General features: G+C 45.4%; 2 protein-coding genes across 5 annotated transcripts in view; both read right to left on the bottom strand.

Moving 5' to 3' along the window:
- The window catches only part of mthfs (5,10-methenyltetrahydrofolate synthetase (5-formyltetrahydrofolate cyclo-ligase)), a 149,227-nt gene extending 144,911 nt beyond the window's left edge, over nt 1-4,316 (bottom strand). For 2 of the 4 annotated variants that reach the window (XM_070858702.1, XM_070858704.1), the window contains exon 1: nt 4,126-4,316. In XM_070858702.1, the coding sequence (XP_070714803.1) occupies nt 4,126-4,278 (153 nt within the window). In that variant the 5' untranslated portion in view covers nt 4,279-4,316. Of the gene's footprint in view, nt 1-3,708; nt 3,938-4,125 lie in introns of those variants that run through there. The other 2 variants (XM_070858703.1, XM_070858705.1) reach the window with 2 other exon arrangements.
- A 3,571-nt stretch (nt 4,317-7,887) lies between these two features.
- LOC139227723 (bcl-2-related protein A1-like) overlaps nt 7,888-26,132 on the bottom strand; it is a 46,248-nt gene continuing 28,003 nt past the window's right edge. Inside the window, exons 2-3 of the mRNA XM_070858700.1 lie at nt 9,951-10,477; nt 7,888-8,171 (exon numbers count right to left, since the gene is read on the bottom strand). Coding sequence (XP_070714801.1) covers nt 8,058-8,171; nt 9,951-10,373 — 537 coding nt within the window. The 5' untranslated portion in view covers nt 10,374-10,477 and the 3' untranslated portion in view covers nt 7,888-8,057. The remainder of the gene's footprint in view (nt 8,172-9,950; nt 10,478-26,132) is intronic.

The following is a 26,132-nucleotide window of genomic DNA, read 5'->3' as shown; positions in this document are numbered from 1 at the left end:
GGACTGGTGTCGAAAGCTTGGTCAAATATGTAGCTTTTAAGGAGCGGCTTAAACAAGAGAGAGGCAGAGAAGTTTAGGGAGTGAATTCCAGAACTTAGGGCCTAGCTAGCTGAAAGCAGGCACATCACAAGGAGAGAATGAAATCAGGGAAATGCAAGAGACCAGAATTAGAGGAGAGTAGAGATCTTGGGAGGGTTGTGGGGCTGGAGGAGGTTACAGAAATAGGCAGGGGCGAGGCCATGGAGGGATCTGAACACAAGGATGAGAATTTTAAAATCGAGTCTTTGCTGGTGATGGGTGAATGGAATTTGGTGTGAGTTAACTTACGGGCAGCAGAGTTTTGGATAAGCTGAAGTTTACAGAGGGTGATAGGTCAGCAGAAGAGCATTAGAATTGGACACCAAAATTTCACTTCACTCAGGGAGTGATACAGAAACATAGAAAATAGGTGCAGGAGCAGGCCATTCGGGCCTTCGAGCCTGCACCACCATTCAGTATGATCATGGCTGATCATGCAAACTCAGTACCCCATTCCTGCTTTCTCCCCATACCCACTGATCCCTTTGGCTGTAAGGGCCACATCTAACTCCCTTTTGAATATGTCCAACAAACTGGACTCAACAACTTTCTGTGGTAGAGAATTCCACAGGTTCACAACTCTCTGGGTGAAAATGTTTCTCCTCATTTCAGTCCTATATGGCTTACCCCTTATCTTTAGACTGTGACCCCTGGTTCTGGACTTCCCCAACATCAGGAACATTCTAGCTACATCTAACCTGTCCAGTCCCATCAGAATTTTGTAAGTTTCTATGAGATCCCCTCTCATTCTTCTAAATTCCAGTGAGTATAAGCCTAGCCGATCCAGTCTTTCCTCATATGTCACTCCTGCCATCCCGGTAATCAGCCTAGTGAACCTTCGCTGAACTCCCTCAATAGCAAGCACGTCCTTCCTCAGATTAGGAGACCAAAACTGCACAGTCTCACCAAGACCCTGTACAACTGCAGTAAGACCTCCCTGCTCCTATACTCAAATCCCCTCGCTATGAAGGCCAGCATGCCATTTGCTTTCTTTACTGCCAGTTGTACCTGCATGTCTACCTTCAATGACTGATGTACCATGACACCCAGGTATCTTTGCACCTCCCCTTTTACTATTCTGCCACCATTCAGATAATAATCTGCCTTCCTGTTTTTGCCACCAAAGTGGTTAACCTCACATTTATCCACATTATACTGCATCTGCCATGCATTTGCCCACTCACCTAACCTGTCCAAGTCACCCTGCAACATTTTAGCATCCTCCTCACAGCTCACCCTGCCACCCAGCTTAGTGTCATCTGCAAACTTGGAGATATTACATTCAATTCCTTCGTCTAAATCATTAATGAATATTGTAAATAGTTGGGATCCCAGCACTGAACCCTGCGGCACCCCACTAGTCACTGCCTGCCATTCTGAAAAGGACCCGTTTATTCCCACTCTTTGCTTCCTGTCTGCCAACCAGTTCTCTATCCACGTCAATATATTACCCCAAATCCCATGTGCATTAATTTTGCACACTAATCTCTTGTGTGGGACTTTGTCAAAAGCCTTTTGAAAGTCCAAATACACCACATCCACTGGATCTCCCTTGTCCACTCTACTAGTTACATCCTCAAAAAACTCCAGAAGATTTGTCAAGCATGATTTCCCTTTCATAAATCCATGCTGACTTGGACCGATCCTGTCAATGCTTTCCAGATGCGCTGCTATTACATCTTTAATAATTGATTCCAGCATTTTCCCCACCACCGATGTCAGGCTAACCGGTCAATAATTCCCTGTTTTCTCTCTCCCTCCTTTTTTAAAAAGTGGGGTTACATTAGCTACCCTCCAATCCATAGGAACTGATCCAGTGTCCATGGAATGTTGGAAAATGACCACAAATGCATCTACTATTTCTAGGGCCACTTCCTTAAGTACTCTGGGATGTAGACTATCAGGCCCTGGGGATTTATCGGCCTTCAGACCCTTCAATTTCCCTAACACCATTTCCTGACTGATAAGGATTTCCCTCAGTTCCCCCTTCTCACTAGACCCTTGGTCCCCAAGTATTTTCGGGAGGTTATTCGTGTCTTCCTTAGTGAAGACAGAACCAAAGTATTTGTTCAATTTGTCTGCCATTTCCTTGTTCCCCATTATGAATTCACCTGATTCTGACTGCAAGTCTTCACTAATCTTTTTCTCTTCACATATCTATAGAAGCTTTTGCAGTCAGTTTTTATGTTCCCTGCAAGCTTACTCTCATACTCTATTTTCCCCCCTCCTAATTAAACCCTTAGTTCTCCTCTGCTGAATTCTAAATTTCTCCCAGTCCTCAGGTTTGCTGCTTTTTCTGGCCAATTTATATGCCTCTTCCTTGGATTTTAACACTTTCCCTAATTTCCCTCGTTAGCCACGGTTGAGCCACCTTCCCTTTTTTATTCTTACGCCACACAGCGATGTACAATTGTTGTTGTTCATCCATGGGATCTTTAAATGTCTGCCATTGTCTATCCACCGTCAACCCTTTAAGTATCATTCCCCAGTCTATCCTAGCCAATTCACGTCTCATACCGTCGAAGTTTCCTTTCTTTAAGTTCAGGACCCGAGACTCTGAATTAACTGCGTCACTCTCCATCTTAATGAAGAATTATACCATATTATGGTCACTCTGCCCCGCACGACCAGATTGCTAATTAATCCTCTCTCGTTGCACAAGACCACTCTAGGATGGCCTGCTCTCTACTTGGTTCCTCGACATATTGGTCGAGAAAACCATCCTTAATACACTCCAGAAAATCCTCCTCCACAGGATTGCAACCAGTTTGGTTAGCCCAATCAATATGTAGATTAAAATCACCCATGATAACTGCTGTACCCTTATTGCACGTGTCCCTAATTTCCTGTTTGATGCCATCCCCAAACACCCTACTATTGTTTGGTGGTCTGTACACAACTCCCACTAACGTTTTCTGCTCTTTGGTGTTTCGCAGCTTTACCCATAGAGATTCCACATCATCCAAGCTAATGTCCTTCCTTACTATTGCGTTAATCTCCTCTTTAACCAGTAACGCCACTCCATCTCCTTTTCCTTCCTGTCTGTCCTTCCTGAATATTGAATACCCCTGGATGTTGAGTTCCCAGCCTTGGTTACTCTGGAGCCATGTCTCCGTAATCCCAATTACATCATACCCTTTAACAGCTATCTGCGCAGTCAATTCATCCACCTTATTACGAATGCTCCTCGCATTGAGACTCAGAGCTTTCAGGCTTGTTTTTTTTTAAAACAGTCTTTGTCCTTTTTGAATTATGTTGTAATGTGGCCCTCTTTGATGTTTGTCCTTGATTTCTCTGCCCTCCACTTTTGCTTTTCTCCTTCCTACCTTTTGCTTCTGCCCTCTTTTTACTTCCCTCTGTCTCTCTGCATAGATTCCCATCCCCCTGCCATTTTAGTTTAAACTCTCCCCAACAGCACCAGCAAACACTCGCCCTAGGACATCGATTCCAGTCCTGCCCAGGTGCAGACCGTCCGGTTTGTACTGGTCCCACCTCCCCCAGAATTGGTTTCAATGTCCCAGGAATTTGAATCCCTCCCCCTTGACCATGGAGAGGGATGGAGTTGGGGGCTGGGGAACGGAGTTGGTGGCGGGAACCGAAGACTACGGCTTTGGTCTTCCCAATGTTTACCTGCAGGAAAACTGGATGACGTCACCCAGTTTGAAGCTGTCGCACACTTGGAGCAGCAATGGTCGTGCTCTAACTCATTACTCCCCAGCCCCGCAGCTGTGTCCTCTTGCAGGTCGGGGTGGTGAGGTCTGGCCGGGTGTCGCCAGCGTACATGTGGAAAGTGATGTTGTGTTTTGGGATGATGTCGCAGAGCGACCGCGTGTGGATAAACCAACCGTCAGACACCGCGCACCGAGGGGGCGGGGCCAAAGGGTGATGGGCGGGCCCTGGGAGAGGGCGGGGCCTATTTGGCGGTCGGTTGGGACAAGGCCACAGCTGAAGCTCCGGGGCAAGGCCATGTGGGGACCGGGGGACGACCTACCCGAGCGGCAGGCTGTGGCGGCACGGAGGCCGCGCCTTTCTCCCTCACTCACTCACCCGCCGGCTCACCGCCTCGGTCTGCCTCTGCCTCTCGGGGCCGCTTAGCGCCGCCACCCTGCGCTTCATGTCCAGGCGCAGCACCTTCTTGGCGGCTCGCAGCGTGGCCATTGTCCCCGGGCCGTGAGCGGCCGCCTCGGCCTCCGCCTCCATCCGCCGCGGCACTGAGTGCCCCCTGACCCCGTGCGCGCGGCCGCGACCCCTGACCTCCCGCGCGGCCCCGCCCCCTGACCCTAACCCACCCTAATCCTACCATGACCCTACCCTGGCCTTACTCTAATTCGTCCCGACCCTTAATCTTAAACCTACTCTAACCATAATAAAACATCAAACCAATATATAATTATCTACAGGTATTTTCAAACTAACAATTTTTGCAGTTAGCACTGAACTTTTTATACTAAATTAGTTTTTAACTTTGTTCTTGGGTTGTTGGCAGCGCCAGCAAGTCAGCATTTATTGTCCTGGAACACCGTGGAGGAGGTGCGGTGAGGGATCATGGCGGAGGTACGGGCCTGGGGGCAGCACGGGCCAGCCCACACTGCGATATGTGTGCGCACTAGGTCCGTGCAGCAGAGCAGGTCTCCAGTTGTCTTGGGTAATCCTTGTCACGACCAAGACCTAGCTCTGTCAAGCCCGTGTGGTGGCTAGTGTGCAATGGTCACCACATGCTAAAAAAATCCACGCACAGGCATCTTCCACCCCCTCAACTGAAGTTCAGGACTGGAACATCTGTGAACTCTTGTGGAAGCAAGTCATCCTCGTTCGAGGGCCCGCCTATGATGATGATTTATTGCCCATCGCTAATTTCATTGAGGGCATTAAGAGTCAACTACATAGTGTGGGGCTGGGGTCATGTAGATGTGACCAAGAAGGGGTTACAGGTTCCTTTTCTTGAAAGACAAGTAGGTGGGTTTTTGCAATAATCCAGCAGATTTCATGGTTTTCTGCTGCCAGCCCTCAAATGACCAGATTTATTGAATTCAGTTTCACAGCCTGCTATGGGGAATTTAAACTCATGATCTTTGGTTTGCTAGTCCAGTACCATAACCAGTCGGTTACCGTACCCGAACATATCAGCTAAAATATTAAATGTTTCATTGTCATGTCTCAAGCACCTTCTCCCTGTGTTCCTCTCGTCTGACTGCTACATTTCCCTTACTGCTTTCAAACACTAGCCCTGTACATGTCCTAACCCTAGTTCATCTGTCTCACTGCTGTTCTTCCTCATTATTGCTCCAACCCTAAGAGTCTGCTGCTACGCTTGAAGCTTTCTAAGACTGGAGGGCACCACAGGGTCTGGCGTGTGTAGCAGACATGGGAAACATTTAATTTGTTACGTTTCCTTTTGTCTCATAACATAAGAAATGGGAGCAGGAGTAGGCCATACAGCCCCTCAAGCCTGCTCTGCCATTTAATACGATCATGTTCTTATATTTACCCTCACCTCTGAGTCAGCAGGTTGTGGGTTCAAGTCCCACTCCAGGGACTTGAGCAAAAACTCCAGGCTGACACTCGGCAGTGCAATGCTCCGGGAGTGCTGCACTGTCGGAGGTGCCATCTTACAGATGAGACGTTAAATCGAGGCCCTGTCTGTGCTCTCGGGTGAATGCAAAAGGTCTCATGGCACTCTTTCAAAGAAGAGCAGGGGAGTTATCCCCGGTGCCATGGCCAATATTTATCCCTCAATTAACGTCACTAAATTAGATTATCTGGTCATTATCACATTGCTGTTTGTGGGAGCTTGCTGTGTGAAAATTAGCAAAACAGTGCACTGTCACTTTGGAGAATAACCCACGCCCTTTGTTTCAATTAAGGTCAATTTTCAGCTGGGACAAAGTATTGCTACTCAATGCTGTATATGGGACGGTGACATTAAAGCAGCAGTAAGTTAACTGGTATTATCCTTCCTGGTTACTTTCAAGCACAAATGATGCTCTGATTTTGTGTTCTTCCAGTGTGTACAAATACTAATTGCATTTAATGATGCAGAATTCCTTTAGATCATTAACATTACGTGCCAGCACTCTCGCCTCCCGAGTCACAAGGTTGCAGGTTCAAGTCCCACTCCAGAGACTTGAGCACAAATCTTGGCTGACACTCCAGTGCATTACTGACGGAGTGCTCCACTGTCGGAGGTGCTGAGAAGTTAAACTTCTGGCTGCCCTCTCGCAGATGTAAAAGATCCCATGGCACCATTTCGAAGAAGTGCAGGGAAGTTATCCCAGTGTCCTGGCCAATATTTATGGATACGTCTATTTGTACTAACTGAAATGCAGCCGTTTCTCTGATTGGCTCTCCAGAACTATTGCTGATTGGTCCCCTTGGAGGATAAGTCATACCCTGAAGTTCCTTTCGAATGTGTAACTGGAACCGCCCAGCCCAACTTCTGAGTGAATTTCCAATTTGTAATTCGATCCATTTTGACTTCAGAAGCCACAGATAGATCTCCCCAAAAGCCACCAAGTTCCTGCCAAAGTCCATTACCCCTGCGCAAGTGCATCCCTCTGGCCAGCTGAAGACCCTTACCCCAACGTAAGTGCATCCCTCCTCCAGCTGAAGACCCTTACCTAAGCGCAAGACCTTACCACCCCTGCCCCCATAGATCGAGCATTGAGTGCAGATTGTTAACATGTTTATTGGGTATGAAGTGAATAGTGACAGTGTCATGACTTCTGCCCCCCCCCCAAGTTCTCTCTCTCTCTCTCTCTCTCTCTGCCCCACCCCCCCAAGCTCGCTCTCTCTCTCTCTCTCTGCCCCACCCCCCCAAGCTCGCTCTCTCTGCCCCCCAAGCTCTCTCTCTCTCTGCCCCCCCCAAGCTCTCTCTCTCTCTCTGCCCCCCCCAAGCTCTCTCTCTCTTGCTCTCTGCCCCACACCCCCCCCATCCCCCACCCCCCACCAAGCTCTCTCTGCCCCCCCCAAGCTCGCTCGCGCTCTCACTGCCCCACCCCCCACAAGCTCTCTCTCTCTCTCTCTCTGCCCCCCAAGCTCTCTCTCTGCCCCCCCAAGCTTTCTCTCTCTCTACCCCCCCACCAAGCTCTCTCTGCCCCACCCCCAAGGTTTCTCTCTGCCCCACCCCCCCAAGCTCTCTCTATCTCTCTCTGCCCCAGCCCCCAAGCTCGCTCTCTGCCCCCCAAGCTCTCTCTCTTGCTCTCTGCCCCACCCTCCCCCCCAGCTGTCTCTCTCTGCCCCCCCCCCCCAAGCTCACTTTCTCTCTGCCCCCCCCCCCACAAGCTCTCTTTCTCTCTGCCCCCCCCCCAAGCTCTCTCTCTCTGCCCCCCCCCCCCCCCAAGCTCGCTCTTTCTCCCTCTCTGCACCCCCCCCCCCCTCCCAAGCTCTCTCCCTTGCTGCCCCCCCCCCAAGCTTGCTCTCCCCGGCACTGCGGGAGGCTCGGAACTTTAGTTACGGATGCGTTCAGCTGCTCAGTGGAAACAACGTGGCGTTGGACGCATGTGCAGAAAGGGTTAGTAAGAATTGCGTTATGTGGGGAGGGGGGATATTTGTCCTAACTCTCGCTTCTGCACATGCACTTAGTACAAATAATTACTGCGAATATTTATCCTTCAACCAACATAACAAAAACAGATTATCTGGCCATTATCACATTGCTGTTTGTGGGAGTATCCTACATTATAACAGTGACCACACTTCAAAAATACTTCATTGGCTCTAAAGCACTTAGAGACATCATGAGTTTGTGAAAGGTGCTATAGAAATGCAAGTCTTTCTTATTCAAAGGTTTATTTAAATACAGTATGTACATTCTATTTACTATAATATAAATCAGGTTTTTCTGTATTTCAATTCTTTACATTTGCTGGTATTCAACAAGCTTCATAAATTAGACCAAGTCAAGTAATAGGTTCTCACTTTAGGGCTCAATGTTCATGTGCTGGCCTGGCTTCCAATGTGTAGAGTTCACTTCTTTGTTTTCAGTGCCGGTAGATCACAAAGGAAAATGCTGCAACAATCCCCGTGATAGCAGCTATCTTTGCATAAGTAAATCGGGGGCTTTTCTGTCGGAAATATTCCACAAACCCTTTTTCCTATTAAAAAAAAGATAAACTTCATTAATGAATGCAGCACAGTGTTTCTACATACTTTCAGGACATTATTGCATGCACACAGTGGGGTTAGTTTTATAACTGAGTGCTCCTGGTGCAATTTCACATGATGGGAGTGCATGTTGGGAGTCTGCAGATCTACACATGCCTGATTCGCTGTCACTTCCATGGCCACATCCCTGATGTGTGCCCCTGCTGGGTGTAGCTCTATCAGGAGCACTAAATTGTAAATATTTCTCCACTCAATATGTCTTGTACATAATAGTAAATTGCTTCTCTACATTCAATGATCAATGTGCACAATATACAATATGCAAACTGTATAATATACTCTTAATTATTAAAATAGAATTATAAGTGAATTATCTTTGTGGGTGACATAGAAATAAAAATGGTAACTATGAGCAAGTACCATCACCTGAGAGGTACCCACAAATATCCTGCCAGGCTCCAGTAATTTTCTGCTGTTCCTGTCCCCAGCTCAATGCCCTCTGAATAACTTGCAATAAGGGCAGTTAGTTGTATGTTGCAGCATCAGAACACAACACCATGAAGCAAAGGATCTGATCTGAAGTTGAGATGCAGGCAGAGATGCTCAAGAAAACTCTAGCATCCCTGAATTAAGAGGAGGAAAAATCATGTAAGTGATTGCTCCTCAATAGTTAGTGACTCTTGTTGGAAGTGCAGGTGTGTGGACCATCTGCTGAAGACAAAACGCACTTGTCTCTTATGCCAAATGGTCAATTAGCCCAGTGATACTCGCTATCCAATGAATGCTTGGTGGAAGATGCTCGGTGACTATAGAATCATACCCCAGTGAGGAACAAGGGAAAAAGTTGGCATGCATTTTTTGCCTAGTGCTTTGGGCAATGTGTATGATATTTCTGCATGTGTTAGCTCAGTTTGTTCAGATGCCCGTCACAAGCAGAGCAAGGTCAGTGTGCACTGTGCACATTATTACTTGAGCGACAAAAAGTAATGTAACACCCGACCCCAGTTTGAAGCGGGAAAGAAGTAATAGACTGAGGTAATGGGAGAACAGTATTTGTTTCTGGAAGTGTGTATTAAGGCAGACCTCCCTCATTTGTACATTGCTTGTAGAGCAAGCGCTCTACTCGGAACTCCTACACGGCAAGCGAGCCCAAGGTGGGCAGAGGAAACGTTACAAGGACACCCTCAAAACCTCCATGATAAAGTGCAACATCCCCACTGACACCTGGGAGTCCCTAGCCAAAGACCGCCCTAAGTGGAAAAAGTGCATCGGGAAGGAAATGAGCACCTTGAGTCTCATCGCCGAGAGCATGCAGAAAATAAGCGCAGGCAGCGGAAGGAGCGTGCAGCAAACCAGTCCCACCTACCCCTTCCCTCGGCGACTGTCTGTTCCACCTGTGACAGGGACTGTGGCTCTCGTATTATTCAGGAGTGGAAGCAAGTTTTCCTCGGTTCCGAGGGATTGCTTATGATGATAATCACTGGGATGAAAGTTAAAACACGCCCTTCATTGGTGAGTGAATACCCTCCACACAATATAGCAACTAAATAATATATTCAGTAAATGACTCAGCAAGGACTATATGTGGCAAATTAAATTCCATATTTAGTCCTATGGAAAGGCAAGCATCTTGCAAATCTGCTCCAAATGTTTAAACTTAAATGAAGATGAGGGGACTCCTTAAGGAGCAAGTTGGTTCATCCACGAACTTTCATGACCTGAAAATAATCTAAATAAAAGCTTTTGATGAAGTTTAAAATATCTCTTACCCAGCCACCATTCTCCTTGATCCACGCAGCTTTGTGAGTCCAGGTGTGTTGCGCCATGCACTGGGCTATGTCCTCAATCAGTTGTCCCTCTGGAATGCCTTGCCTTCTCAAGTGTCTGACTAACACTCCGCAAAAAGCGTACAGAGTCACAAGTCTGCCCCAGTTATCAGCCCCATCTGAGTAGACTTCCCTCATTAGAATGGGGAACGCTCGCTTCGCCTCCTCTATGGAACCGACATTGAGCTTGTTAATGCAAAGCTCGAATTCCTGTTCATGTTTTTGTAAGGAGGAGCTGGACCGCCGCAGAGTTTCAGCCACGCTGTTCGTGGCAGGTCCTGATCGGGATCCTTCCAGTGCAAACCCTAAATAATCCTTCGTTAAAAAGTAGACGAACCCCTCGGAGTTTGGATCTTCATGGCCCATGATGACTCGTGGTCCTTCTCAACTCCTCGCTCAGTGTTGATAGAGCTTCACACACCCAGCACTTTATACAATGCGTTTCAGAAACCCCAGTGAGCGCATCAAAACTGAAACAGGAACCATTTTTTATAAAACTATATTGGAACTTTCCATCTTGATAAACCTGCTCATGTCATCGGACCGCCCACTATTTTTTTTGCAAATTTCCCACTGAGGTTTAAGGCCAGTATCCGGAATACCCCGAAACGCAGGCTGTTGTTTCTTGAGCTCAGATAGAAAGTGGAAACTTTCGCCCTCTAAACCTTGTGAAAGATCATTCCACCACCCAAATGTTCAACATGTGTTTTTATTAAAACCCCCACCCCGATTTATATATTATTTAGTATAAATTATGTGTTAAAATGGAGAAAAATTGCAAAGTGCTGCAGTACAGAAGGACCTAGGGGTCCTTGTGCATGAAACACAAAAAGTTAGTATGCAGGTACAGCAAGTGATCCTTCCATTGGCCTTTATTGCAAGGGGGATAGAGTATAAAATCAGAGAAGTCCTGCTACAACTGTACAGGGAATTGGTGAGGCCACACCTAGTAGTTACACTGTTGTAATGTCGGAAAGAAGACAACTAATTTGAGCACAGCAAGATCCTACAAACAGCAATGAGATAACGACCAGATAATCTTTTTTAGTGATGTTGGTTGAGGGATAAATATTGGCTTGCTCTTCTTTGAAATAGTGCCTTGGAATCTTTTACATACACCTGAGAGGGCAGATGGGATTTCGGTTTAACGTTTCATCCAAAACACAGCACCACTGACAGTGCAGCACCCCTCAGTACTGCACTGGAACAACAGCCGACTTTTTGTGCTCAGGTTTATGGAGTACTTGAACCCACAACCTCTGACACAGAGGTGAAAGTGCTACCACTGAACCACGGCTGATACCTATCATATATGTATGATAGATATAAAACATATTTTACCACTTCTACTTATTCATTTCCCTTTAGGTTTATCCCTAACCTCCTCTCTTGACCAGAAGATGGTTAAATGACCATCTATCAGGCCTTGCCCACTGCAGTCTTGAGTTGCTGTTGGGAAGCTCACAGTGGTGTGGAGTATGATGTGTCTGCAATATTGTTCCTCTGTGTGGGCAGATTTGTGTTTCCTCAATATGAGCCCAGTTTTGAAAGTTAGTACTTGGGCACCAATTGGATGCAAACAGACCTGGCCCATTCTGCGATCTGGTATGTTGAACCAGTACCTCTTTCCGTACCACCCAAACTGACTTGTTTTTTTAACGTGACCGCAGTGGTGGAAAATATCAAAGTTCTCTGTTTTTCCCCCACCAGTAATCAACAAAAAATGATCTCACTATAAGGGAGTGTTTTATTTTATGAAGGATATGTGGTAAATTATGTAAAATGAGCCAGTAAACACATAAACCACATTTGTTTTTAAATCTAAAAGGTAGTCTGTTCTAGTTAAGCTGTGAAATGTCAATAAGCTCCACTGCAGGTACTTGTACACAAAGCCTAGGCTGACACTCCAGTGCAGCGCGGAGGGAGTGCTGCTTTGTCACACAATCTGCCTGTTCTGATGGTACTTTCTGAAAAACAGCTGGGGATTTCTCCCGGTTCTGCACAATATTTATCCCTCATCCATCATGTTGTGGCTTTGCAAATTGGTTCATGTATAATTTAGGTAGAATATTTTAAAATAAGGATTCATTGTACGAAAAGGGTGTTTATGTACAAGAATTTGATCACCTTTCACATTGTAAATATAGAACTATTTATGAGATCAATGAAAAGGTCAGAACCCACACTTCCTACAGCACAAAAAAAACCCCAGCCCACGCACACTACATTCTCGTACAGGATAATTTGTCATACCCCAGTTACCGTAGGTAGGATTAAAATGGCACAAATTAGCTTTAAAAATAATCAAGCCTGTGAAATGATTCGGCTTCTTGTACTCTGGGCAAGTGTTTTAAACAATCTTCTGTTGTTCACTTGGGTGGTAATGAATTCAGTCTTATTATTATAACCATTTAATTTTTTTCTACTTTAACATAAAAAAACAATTTAAAAGCGGAGTATAATTTCTTCAGAGTATAATGCAATTTACAAGCAAAGTTTTGTCAGCAGATCTGAACATAGGCATGTGCTCATCCTTGTATGTTTCTCTATTCTAAAACTTAACACAAAAGCTTTTTTTATACACTGTTTTCTCCTTATCAAACTGGAAATGGCCTTGCCTTTTGTGGTAGTCAGTGCTCCGTCCTTCAGCCGATTCTTACACACACAAGTTTACATTTCTCTACATCAACAATCTTTCACGTAATTTGTAGTAGTATGTAGTAGCAAGTTTATAGTATGGCATTACTATAAATATCCCAAGGCCTTACTTCAATCATGAACACTGGCTGTTGCTAGGGTAATCTGTCATTCTTTCTCTCTCTCAACTGTTGCTAGGCTAGGGTATCTCTCTCTGTCATGTATCCTACATGGTTACTGCTTGTACTATTACAAGGTGTGCCACCAGAGGGCACAGCAGTGGGAGACTTGCAGGTTACCTGTACAGGTGTGCCAGGCCTAGTATAAAAGGCAGGCCACCAGGTGTGATCCTCACTCTGGAGTTACATTAAATGGACTAAGGTCACTACAGTTCAAGCATAACACATTGTCTTGTGGAGTCATTATTAGAGCATCTGAAGACATAACACTCTCTCCATCATGTACCAACACTTTGCTGCTTTCAGAAGATGAAGCTGAGACTGAGAACTTACTGTGCAGTAAATTGCAGAGTTAAACCTGTGTTCCTTGGGTCAGTAGCACACCAATACCCTGCACTACCAAGGTGCCAGAAATCTGATCTTTCACAGGGGTGAGGGGTCCTTGACTTGCTGCGGGTATGTGTCAGGTAAAAGCCGAAAACCATTAGGCACCGTTTCTAATAGGTGGCAGTTATTAAATATCTAGCGGCTTATTGTGTCGTTACCTGGGGTTATATGGCTCATGCCGATTGTCTCACTGGTTTGAAACCGTGCTCCTGTTTACCATGGAGCCATGCTGAGAAGTTACTGATGTCACCAAAGCAGTGTAACAGGAAGGGAGACCCAACTTCGATGGTCTCCAGGCTGGCAATAGATTTAATATTTTTACTAAAGCGTCAAAGTAATTTATGGTGAGTATTTTCTGTCTCTATAAAGAGGTTTTTGTCTCCATGGGTTGTTTAAGTGCAGCATGGAGCCTCTTGGGTAATGTTTAAAATGTTCCTTTAATTTGCACAAATCTAAGGTTACCGATACTAACTGGTCTTGATGTTCTGGTTTGAGATTTACCCACCAATGAGAGAACAGCACTAAGAACAACCCTTTCTAAATGACAAAACCTATGCAATTCAATCAGGATAAAGCAACAACTAAAACACCGAAGTACAAATAACAATAGCCCAGAATTTGCTGAGGAAATAACTGAGTTTAATGCACATGCCATTATTCATGTGTAAAAAATGCAACAATTTTTGGCGAGGAAGAGATCCGGCGTGGGTTGCAAATTTCCACGGTGGGTCGAAGGGAGTGCGTGATGAACAAGAGGCCAAATTTCAAGAAAGGCAGAGTTAAGCTAAGGCAGGGGTAGATGTTATGGAGGTGAAAGTAGACTGTCTCTGCAATGGAGAGGTTAGGGGGTTGGAAGCTAAGTTTTGCTCTATGCAAGACGACCTTTTGCCACTCTGTAAGTGACCCTATTTATACTATAACAACATTTAGCTTATACTCACTGACCCAGCATTATAATTCAGCATTCTATTTGCAATGTTTATAGTTGTCCCACAGTGTTTTGATGTGCTACATGACAAAACTACTATAACATCACCATCCCTTTCTCCTTCACCTTGAGCTGTATCGATCCCATCCATAGTATTCTTGAGACATTTGGTTTTCCCGCCCCTGCGTCGTACCTTGTATTTGTCTGGATTGAATTTCATGTTACTGATGTGCCCAATTGCAGATTTTATCCAATTCCCTTTGTTAGTTCCGTCCATCTCGACAGCTCTTGCTAGTTTAGTATCATCCGTGAACTTGACCAGTTTCCATTGGTTTCATTCGTGTGGATCAGAAACAGTGAGGTTCTGGCACCATTCCCTGGGCCACTCCACTCGGTAACATAATTCCCTGAACAAGCTATCTTTCCTTCACGCACTTCTTTATCCACCCACCAGTTTTACACTGAATTCCCACTGCTTTCAGTTTCAGTAACAGCCTTATTAACTTTACCACTGACAACGTTCTCAAGAAAGTCAAGTTCAGTCAGGTAGGATTATTCCCTTCTACAGCCGGTATTTATTAGAATATCCTCATGCAGGGTCTCTGTAGGTTGACTCGTGGTGATCGATTCCATTATTTTACCAGGTATTGTAACATTCCAATGATGGGTCTGTAGTTGCCTGGTTCAAAGTTGTCCCCTTTCTATGCTAACTTGTTTCCACACGAATGGGTTTTCCCAATTCACTGACTGTCTCCTGATGATTGTTATCTTTTCAAAAATGTCATCACATGTCTCACTTAATCCCTTGCGATAGGGGATTTGTTTGTTTTGAGCCCTCTAAGCCTGGCTGGACCCTCCATCTGGTTGATGATGCAGTCCTTAAGTCTGCATTGATCACTTTCATCACAGGAGGACGTTGCTGAAGTCTTTTTGTAATGATCACTCCAAGTAAGCTTTCATTCAGCATTACAATTATTCTCTCATCCTCACTTTCATTGGCATCCTTTAAGGTTCTCACTTCTTCCCCGACTACTCTCTTGCTGCTATAGTACTGGAGGAATTTCCTGATGTTATGTTTAGCATCTGCGGCTTTATTCATTTCCAGTTCCCTTTAATGACGCTTTTGACCTGGCTTCTGAAATTCTGTCATCTACCCCCCCACCTAGAGCCCCAGAAATCCTTCTTCCTGCAGGTTTTTTGGCTCTAATGTTTCTTCCTCATTTCACTTCTTATTTTATCAATGAACAGTGCGTGCTATTTGAATTTATAATTTAATCTTAGGTACGTATGTGTGAAACAGTTTCTCTCTATCTACCGTCTTCTCCCTGACGCACTGGGTCACAATGGTATCATGCATTACATTTACTAATTATGACTCTAGACTACTTCCTAGTTTATACTTGTTTGCCCCATTAATATAGCCTTCTTGCTTTCACATATCCTCCTTATCTCGTCAGAAAGTATTCTGTCCTTCCTCTACTTGGGAGCTGATGGCCAAACCATGAGTGCTATTTTAGTCTCTTTGCATTAGAAATCACCAGCCAGACTATTTCACTGTGTATTTTCCCCTTCCTACAGGATGTACTTCCTTTACGTCCTGGTGTCTGAAGTACACCACATCCACAACTATTCTATCCTTCCTGACCATTCCATACTCCCGCTTCGCACCGCCTCCCCTCCTCCGCCTGCCACCACCATGTTGTATCCATCCCCACATACTGGGGTAAACCATGTTGGGGCAATCTGTATTAGCTCCCACTGCACGACTGTCTCTAGCGCATGTATTTTGTACTAATTACATAGGATATATGGCACAGAAAAAGGCCATTTGGCCCAACCAGTCCATGCCGGCGTTTATGCTCCACTCGAGCCTCCTCTTGACTTTCCTCATAACCCTCTATTCCCTTCTCCCTCATATGCTTGTCTAGCCTCCCCTTAAATGCATCGATACTATTCACTTCAACCACTCCCTGTGGTCACAAATTCCACATTCTCACCACTCTTTGGATAAAGACGTTTCTTCTGAATTCCCTATTGGATTTCTTGGTGACTATCTTATATTGATGGCCTCGAATTATGCTCTTCCCCACAAGTGGAAACACTCTCTATATCTACTCTATCAAAACCTTTCATAATTTTAAAGATCTCTATTAGGTCACCCCCTCAGCCTTCTTTTTTCAAGAGAAAAGAGACCCAGCCTGTTCATCCTTTCCTGATATGTATACCCTTGCATTTCTGGTATCATCCTTGTAAATCTTCTCTGCACCCTCTCCAGTGCCGCTATATCCTTTTTATAATATGGCGACCAGAACTGTACACAGTACTCTAAGTGTGGTCTAACCAAGGTTCGATACAAGTTTAGCATAACTTCCCTACTTTTCAATTCTATACCTCTAGAAATAAACCCTAGTCCTTGGTTTGCTTTTTTATGGCCTTGCTAACCTGTGTTGCAACATTTAGTGATTTGTATATTTGTACTCCGAGATCCCTTTGTTCCTCTACCCCACCCAGACTCTCACCCTCCAAGTAATAAGTGACCTCCCTATTCTTCCGACCAAAATGTAAGACCTCACATTTATCTGTGTTGAACTTCATTTGCCAATTATATGCCCATTCTGCAAGTTTATTAATGTCCTCCTGTAATTTGTTGCAGTCCTCCTCAGTATTGACGAGCGGCCCCAATTTGGTGTCATCCACAAATTTAGAAATTGTGTTTTTGATTCCAAAGTCTAAACCATTAATATAAATTGTGGTTCCAGTACTGACCCTTGTGGAACACCACTACCCACCTTCTGCCACTGTGAATAGCTACCCTTTACCCTTACTCTCTGCTTTCTGTCTTAAAGCCAGCTCGCTATCCATTCTGCTACTTGTCCCCTGACTCCACATTCTCTAACCTAGTTCATCAGTCTATTATGGGGTACTTTATCGAAGGCCTTGAAAATTTAGATAAATTACATCTAATGCATTACCATTGTCTACTCTCTCTGTTACCTCTTTAAAAAATTCAATGAGGTCAAGCAAGACTTTCCTTTTTGAAATCCATTGTTATATTTTTGGTTTCTAGATTATCTTCTATTTTCTCCTTTAGTAGGAATTCCATTATTTTTCCTACCACCGATGTTAAGCTGAGTGTTCTATCCCCTTCTTAAATATAGGTAGTATGTTAGCTATCTGCCAGTCCTCTGGCACTACATCTTTTACTAACGAATTATTAAGTATGTGTAGTAAGGCTTCTGCTGTCTCTTCTTATAAATTCTTTTAGATTCTTTTAAAATGCGTGGACCAGGGGTTTTATCCTCTTTGAGTTTGATTTGTTTATTTAATATGTCCGCTCTTTTAATTTAAATGTACTTATCTCATTACTAATCTCATTACATCATCCAATGTCATGTCCCATGGTGTCTCATTAGTGTTTAGTTTGTTCTTTCCTTTTAGCGGGATATATTGTTCCTGCAGTCTGTTGAACACCATTTTAAATGCTTCCCATTGCTGCTCTACATCGTTTTTTGCCAATATTGTTGCCCATTTTATTTTCCCAAGTTCTATACTCAGCCCCTCAAAATCTATTACCCCGGTTTTCATCATACTTATATCCTTCTCTATTATCATCTTAAAGTGTATTGTATTATGGTCACTATTGCCTAGATGTGCCCCTACTTTTACTTCTCTTTTCTGCTGTGATTCATTCCCCATTACTAGATCCAATAACGAATCCTCCCTTGTTGGGCTTTTTACATATTGGTTTAGAAAGGAGTCCAGTGTATATTGTAGGAACTCCAATCCCTTATCTCCTTTACCTACTTCTTCTGTCAATTTAATATCGGGGTAGTTGAAATCCCCCATGATTATTATTCTGTTTTTTACTCATTCCCTAATTTGTCTGCATATTTGTTCCTCCACCTCCCTCCCACTGTTAGGTGGTCTGTAGACAACACCTATTAGTGTAATTGATCCTTTACTATCTTTTATCTCTATTCATATGGATTCTATTTTTGTCTTGCTGATAGCCGCGTCACCTTTTCAAGTCCCACTCGAGACCTGAGCACATAATCCAGGCCGGCATTCCCAGTGCAGTACTGAGGGAGTGCTGCACTGTCAGGGGTGCTATCTTTTGGATTAGATGTTAAAGCAAGGCCCCATCTGCTCTCAGATGGATGGAAAAGATCCCATGGCATTATTCAAAGAAGAGCAGGGGAGCTCTCTCCGAGGTGTCCTGGCCAACCACCAAAAATAGATTATCACATTGCTGTCTATGGGATCTTGCTTTGCACAAATTGGCTGCTATTTTTCTCTATAGTATAACAGTGACTACACTTCAAAAGTAGTTAATTGGCTGTGAAGCACTTTGGGATGTCCTGAGCTTAAGCAAGGTGCTATATCAATGTAAGATTTCTTCCTCTTCTCCCTGAGCCAGTGAATTCCTGCTGACTACCCTCCAATACTTTATTATTATTGCAACCTCAGTTGGCCAGCATTTTGTTTACATATCAACCAACCACCATACCAACCACCAGATCTACCCCTCAGAACATCTCTTTACAATACCTTTTGTTAATTTTTGAGGTGAGAGTTGATTCGGACATGTGCTTCTGTGCACCTCTCTGATTTCTCCCTTCGACTTATTTTTTATAATAATAATGTCATTTTCTGAGGTAATGGGTTATTTTCAGAATACATGGAATGGTTTAGAAAAGTTGTATTGTACCTTAGCAGAGCAGGAATGCAGACACTAACGAGGAACACAGAGGCAGACATCGCAAAACATTTAAACTTGATGGTGGAAGAATGCGGCATGGTAGAGCGGTAACTGGATCGTAAATTAGACTAATATAGTATTGGAGGATAGACAGCAGCAATTCACTGGCTCAGGGAGAAGAGGAAGAAAAACTTGCATTTATATAGCGCCTTGCATAAGCTCAGGATAACCTAAAGTGCTTCAAAGTCAATAAACTACTTTTGAAGTGTAGTCGCTGTTGTACTACAGGGAAATTAGCAGCCAATTTACACAAAGCAAGATTCCATAGGTAGCAGTAAGATAAGTGACCAGATAATCTCCTTTTGATGGTTGATGGATAAATGTTGGCCAGCACACAAGGGCGAACTCCACTGTTCTTCTTCAAATAGTGCCATGGGATCTTTTACATCTACCTGAGGGGTCAGACGGGGCCTTGGTTTAAATCTAATTCAAAAGACAGCGGGCTAGAATTTCCACTTAGCCCGCCCATTTACTGCCCGGTTACCACCCAAATATGGTCAATATGGAAATTACCGCCCGTTCACCGCCCGAATATCGTCAGCGGTAATTTCGCCATTCAATTACCGCTGGAGATCGCCCGCCCATTTCTACTGCCCAAAAAACGCACAAACTTCACCCCCAGTGCGAAATTTGCCGAATTGCCCGTTCTTACCGCTCGCTATCACTGGAGAAACGTACCGTCCATTTTTTACATACTTAACATGCCTTATCCCAGCGTTACGACTCCATCTTTGAAAATCATCTGTTTTGGAGGAAAAGGCCGTGTCAAGTTGCCAGCAGCCTGAAATTGTTTTTTGAGTGATTTCTGGAGCAGTTTATAAGGGATTTTGATTATATTTAGAATAATAGCATTTACTTTAATTCAAACAAATTTTGTGGACATGTAAACATTTTTGAGTAATTTAAAAGAAATGGGGCCTGTACTTTCAGTGCCAATATTGCTAACTACTTACATGATGTAGAATAGAGCTGGAAGAAGGTTCGTTGAAGAGCACTATATGCTCAATGAAATAGGACGCAGACTCCTGAGGAGGAGGAGGCCTTATCCCCAATGAAATTACAGGGAGCACCACTCGCACCTGCACCTGAGCGATACGCAGTGCATTAGAAGGCTGCGCTTCCAAAAAGAGGTAATCACTGAGATATGTACGCTCAGTAAGGCAGACGTGTAACCTACCAGCGCCATCAGCACCGCACTGCCTGTCGAGGTGAAGGTGACTGCGGCACTTTCTTTCTATGAATCGGCATCAGCTTGTGACATATGTGGAATCTCTCAGCACGGCACACAGCACTGCATTCATCAGGTAACTGATGTGTTTTACGCACACAGGATGGATTTTATTAACTTTCCGATGACCAGGGAGGCAAAGAGGGCTTTGGATTTTTCGAGAATAGCAAACTTCCCCAAGTCCAGGGTGCAATAGACTGTACGTACATCGCCCTGTGAGCATCTTTAGAGGAAGCGGAGGTGTACCAAAACCGAAAAGGATTCTACTCCCTGAATGTGCAGCTTGTTGTTGACCACAAGCAGATAATCATGGCAGTAAATGCAAATTTTCCAGGAAGCATCCATGACGTATACATCTTGCGTCAGAGCACTGGCTCTGACCTGTTTAAGAGTCAGTCACAAGGTCAATGCTGGATGCTGGGGGATAAAGGATACGGCCTTGTCAGCTGGCTCATGACCCCCCCTGTGTAAGACTCAGACAGAAGCCGAGAAGCGCTACAATAAAAGCCATATAGCTACACACAATATCGTCGAAAAGACAATTGGAGTGCTGAAGCAATGCTGTCGATGTCTGGACCACTCCAGAGGCAGCTTGCAATACCATCCTGAGCAGGTCGCTGAGTTCGTTGTGGTGTGTTGCATGTTGCACAACTTAGCCGTCAAGAGGGAACAGGAATTGCCAGATGGGACTTTCGGACCACCTCAGGAGAGAGGGGTGGAGGAAGAGGAGGAGGAAGACAGGGACATCGAGGAGGACGAGGTCGAGGAGCCTGGCGATGAACCTGTAAGTTGGAGTTCCTATTATTATGTTTGAGAACCCCCCCCAAATACTAATAAAAAATAGAAAAAATACACCACATATTTAACAGTATTTATGTCTTATTAAAAAAAAATGTTTTTCCGATTTAAAAAAAATATATTTTTAATTATGGTCAAAAATAAACTTACCGTAATGGAGAGGGTTTTTAACAATAAAATGTGTTTTTAAAATTTTACTTTATTATGTTTTTGTATGTTTTAAAACTCTTACACCTGTAACAGTAGGATATGCGCCTGCTTTTATCAGGCGCAAGAGTTTTGAGGACATTTGCTGGGCAGGATATGGGTAAATCCAGCTCCATGCGTACAGGGATACCGTTTAATAAAACCCTCATCATCATTGGTGGCATTTTCGTGTATGACCTGTGAATATTCGCCACATGGACCCCGCTGAACTTCGGCATCCATCGTTTTACCCCAAAAGTCATCCTGCCTCAAAGAACCCTCTTCTGGTCCATCCGCCTCATATATTAGCCTGGTTGCAGACTTGCTGCACATTTGAGCTAGGTGGCCACTGAGATTGAAGTTCCTGCAGACAAATTGTTGAAATCTGCAAGATCTGGCTGAGTGTTTTCCCCCACAACTCCAGCATGAGTTAAAATTTCCATTGTTGGGAACAAAGGGACTATGGCCAGGCATTCCGCGCTGACTGTCCCTTTGACTGCTCTTAAGTACCCTATTAGTGGGTGTCAATGGCCCCATCCCGGGCCGCATTGTCCACTGTGATGGCGTGAATGTCCGTTCGGCCTGCCATTGTCTCTGTTGAAGTCCTACTCTGGGGTCTATTGCTGCCTGGGGAGTGTTGGACTGCCCCTGCCTGCCTGCGGGGCTCTGAGTCGCATTGATGACGTTGACTCCCTGATCCATCGCCGCATTAGAGGCAGAATTGCGCACGTATATTATTTTAATCTCTTCCTCACCCGCCATTAAAGTTTGAACTATCAACGCCGCCGCTTCCAAGGTCAAATCCTTGTTCTCAATTAATTTGCGGAAAATTCCCGCATGACCGATGCCCTCGATAAAGAAGTCCCTTAGCATCTCCCCCCTGCAGACGCCTGTGAACTTACAGAGGCTGGCCAAACGCCGGAGGTCCGCTACGAAGTCCGGTATGCTCTGTCCTTCATGACATCGGTGGGTGCAGAATCTGTGTCGGGCCATATGTATGCTACTCGCCGGTTTGAGGTGCTCCACGATCAATTTGCTAAGTTCTTCAAAGGTTTTGTCCGCCGGCTTTTCGGGTGCTAGTAAGTCCTTCATGAGTGTGTAAGTCTTGATCCGCAGCTGGTCAAAAGATGAGCCCTTCGCTTGTCGGCCGCTGCATCCCCCAGCCATTCTTTCATAACAAAGCTTTGCTGAAGCCTCTCGACAAAATTATCCCAGTCTTCCCCAACACAGTACCGTTCCTGTGCTACCGGTGGCCATTCTCGTGGGTCGTGAATTCCCGTTTCTCGTCGCCAATATAAAAGTCCTTACTGTACAGTATGAAACCACACAAGGCACATTCCAGGGACAAGGCCACTCTTTATTACAGGACTCCAGAAGTGATGACCCTGCGTGGGACCTCCCTTTATATACCTGTGTGATCAGGTAAGGAGTGTCTCCCACAAGTTCACCCCTTGTGGTCAAGGTGTGCATCTAGGTTGAGTGTATACAGTAATATAATGGTGTTACATTGTGGTTACATACATGACAGATGGACTGGTTATTCTCCCTCACCGCCACAATCAGCTCCGCCATGTTCTCCAACTGGCGTGCTGCAAAAGTGCCGATGTTGGCGGACATCATCATCATCATAGGCAGTGCCTCGGAATCGAGGAAGACTTGCTTCCATTCTTAAAAATGAGTCCTTAGGTAGCTGAACGGTCCAATACAAGAACCACAGTCCCTGTCACAGGTGGGACAGATAGTTGTTGAGGGAGAGGATGGGTGGGACTGGTTTGCCGCACGCTCTTTCCGCTGCCTGCGCTTGATTTCTGCATGCTCTCGGCGATGAGACTCGAGGTGCTCAGTCCCCTCCCGGATGCACTTCCTCCACTTAGGGCGGTCTTTGGCCAGGGATTCCCAGGTGTCAGTGGGGATGCTGCACTTTTTCAGGGAGGCTTTCAGGGTGTCCTTGTAACGTTTCCTCTGCCCACCTTTGGCTCATTTGCCATGAAGGAGTTCCGAGTAGAGCGTCTGCTTTGGGAGTCTCGTGTCTGACATGCAAACGATGTGGCCTGCCCAGCGGAGCTGATCAAGTGTAGTCAATGCTTCAATGCTGGGGATGTTGGCCTGGTCGAGGATACTAACGTTGATGCATCTGTCCTCCCAGGGGATTTGTAGGATCTTGCGGAGGCATCGTTGGTGATATTTCTCCAGTGACTTGAGGTGTCTACTGTACATGGTCCATGTCTCTGAGCAATACAGGAGGGCGGGTATCACTACAGCCCTGTAGACCATGAGCTTGGTGGCAGTTTTGAGGGCCTGATCTTCAAACACTCTTTTCCTCAGACGGCCGAAGGCTGCACTGGAGGCGGTGTTGAATCTCGTCGTCAATGTCTGCTCTTGTTGATAAGAGGCTCCCGAGGTATGGGAAATGGTCCACGTTGTCCAGGACCGCGCCGTAGATTTTGATGACTGGGGGGACAGTGCTCTGCGGCGAGGACAGGCTGGTGGAGGACCTTTGTCTTATGGATGTTTAGTGTAAGGCCCATGCTTTCGAACACCTCAGTAATTACGTTGACTATGTCCTGGAGTTCAGCCTCTGTATGTGCGTAGACGCAGGCATCGTCCGCGTACCGTAGCTCGACAACAGAGGTTGCGGTGGTCTTGGACTTGGCCTGGAGATGGCCAACCCAGCAATGGCATGGAGGAGCTCTCGACCCACGTCGATGCTCACCCTAGACAGTCCCACTGTGTCCAGGTTTGCATCTGCCTGTCTTGCAGCATTCCCACCTTGCCGGATCAGGCGCCACGGATTCAGCATGAGGGTCGGTGTGCGCTGTTGCATGCCGCTTGGTCCCGCTTCCTCAGACCGGAATCCAGGAAAGTTGGATTCCGACAAGGAACCAGTGGCCGCAGGTAGAAAGGACCCTTCAAGTCCCACCACCCCTCCCTCCTCCACCACTACCATCACAAAAGTTTGAGGAGTGTCCTCTTCCACCATCTCTTTCACCGTCCCTTCCTCTAATAAGTTCTCCCTGGGAGGGGCGTTTGGTGCAGGCGGCTCCTCCTGTGCAACTGTAAAACATAATATTAATGGTTAGCGGCAGGGGAGAGAAGGGAGGGGAGGGGTCAGAGGTGACATGAGTACATTTCACGTTGCGCAGGCTTATGTAGAGGAGCAACACAGCTGCATCATATATTACCGAGAATCATTACATGAAACTATAATAAGCAGAGTAGACAGAAACTGCATAACATTACAAAAACTTGAAGTCCCAAACAGTCTGTTGCTTTCCAAGTGTGATCAGCCAAAAGTTCATGTCAGAACTAGCAACATTTCATGTACCCAGCATTACATTACATTCTACATTATATTGACATAACATTGAATTCCATGACCGCAGCACAGCCCGGGGAATTATGCAAGACTTACCCTCCCCGGGCATTGGTTCAGCACCAATATGCATGGCGGTGTGATCATGGTCGCCCACCAGGGCTGCAGCAGCTCCCCCGGGTCGGACAGTTCGACCGTCTGTGGCGGACCTCTGCCCGTCCTGCGGAGCTCCGCCCTATTGCCGGCTAATTTTTTCTGCAAAGGTTACAAAAGTTGTGTGTAAACTAATTTCACAACTACTATTACGGAACGCATAGTTAGACATCCCCAATTAACCATCCCCAGTCCTTTCCTCCATGAGTGGACCATTTATATACCATTAGGACGCAAGTGCTGCATGATGAACACATCAAAGTACAGAAGACAAACACAATGCGATCGATGATGGGAAATAATGCATGACACCAAGCTTTACAACATAATTAAACATGGCACTACATTAAGAGTAATTAGTCAGTGCATGATAAAAGTTATTACTTACTCTTGCCGACCCAGTTATCGTTCCACCGCTTGTGGCACCGGCTTGCCCCCTGCATGACTGGCTCGGCAGACGACACCGCCTCCGCGATCTCTCGCCAGATTCTCTGATAGACGATGGGTGCAGGTTTTCCGCGCCGACCCCGGGTCAATTGCTCCCAACGAGCCTCCACCCCGTGCACCAGCGCTTCATGCGCCTCCTCCGAGAACCACATGGCCCTTCTCCTCCCACCCAGCTCTCTCTCCACCTCCATCACTTCCTTGCATATTTTATATTTATAAATTGTAGAAATTATATATATTTATGTGATAGAGAATTCAAACAGGCTGCATTTAGACAGGCTGTGAAAATTCACAGACAACAAGTCAGAGATGCTACGTGAGTGGGAGCATGTTGCATTAAGTCATCAATCAACTTGACATTTTAGGACGTTGGGTAGCGAGCCAATTAAAAGGTTAAAAGACTATTAATTGAGCCAATAAGGTCAAAGAAGGCGAGTTATTTTCTGTAAATTGATCCAGGTATAAGTACAGCCATTTTGACCATGTGGTCTCAGAAGGACAAAGACCTGGCTTAAAGCCAAGAGCTTGTTACTGCTGTCTGCCAAAATAAAGTGACATTAAAACTACAATCGGAGTTCGTATTTCATGGAGAATTAAGAGATCTAACATATGTTTATTAATTGCTTTATATATAAGTTATTGATGTATTAGTATATTTTAAAAACTGACAATGCTAATGCAAATGCTTATTTCTCCTCTGACTTCTCTCAACTGCTCTCTCTCCTCTCTACTAGCAACGAGCCTCTCTCTCTTCTCTGCGCATTCACAGGGTCACCCTTGACCCCTGAAATCGCAGGAGAATGTCCGCCCATGCGCAGAGAAGAGGATAGGCTCGTTGCTAGGGGCGTACTTGCTTTTATACAGGCAAGTAGATTACCGACGCCGGGGGAGCAACACTACCGCCCGCTTCGGTCCGTTACCACCCAGTACCGCCGCTGCTGACATCGGACTTGCAAAAATTGGGGGAACGGACCTTAGCGGTATTTCGGCGGTTCGAAAGACGCAACTGCTGGAATACCGCTAAGATTCAGGCGGTGCTGCTGAAAATGGAAGTTCTAGCCCAGCACCTCTGACAGTGCAGCACTCGCTCAGCACTGCATTGAGAGTGTC

The sequence above is a fragment of the Pristiophorus japonicus genome, chromosome 17 (assembly GCF_044704955.1).
Source record: "Pristiophorus japonicus isolate sPriJap1 chromosome 17, sPriJap1.hap1, whole genome shotgun sequence".
NCBI classification, from domain to species: domain Eukaryota; kingdom Metazoa; phylum Chordata; class Chondrichthyes; family Pristiophoridae; genus Pristiophorus; species Pristiophorus japonicus.
Note: the sequence above shows the minus strand (reverse complement) of the source record. Positions and strands in the feature narration are given on the sequence as shown.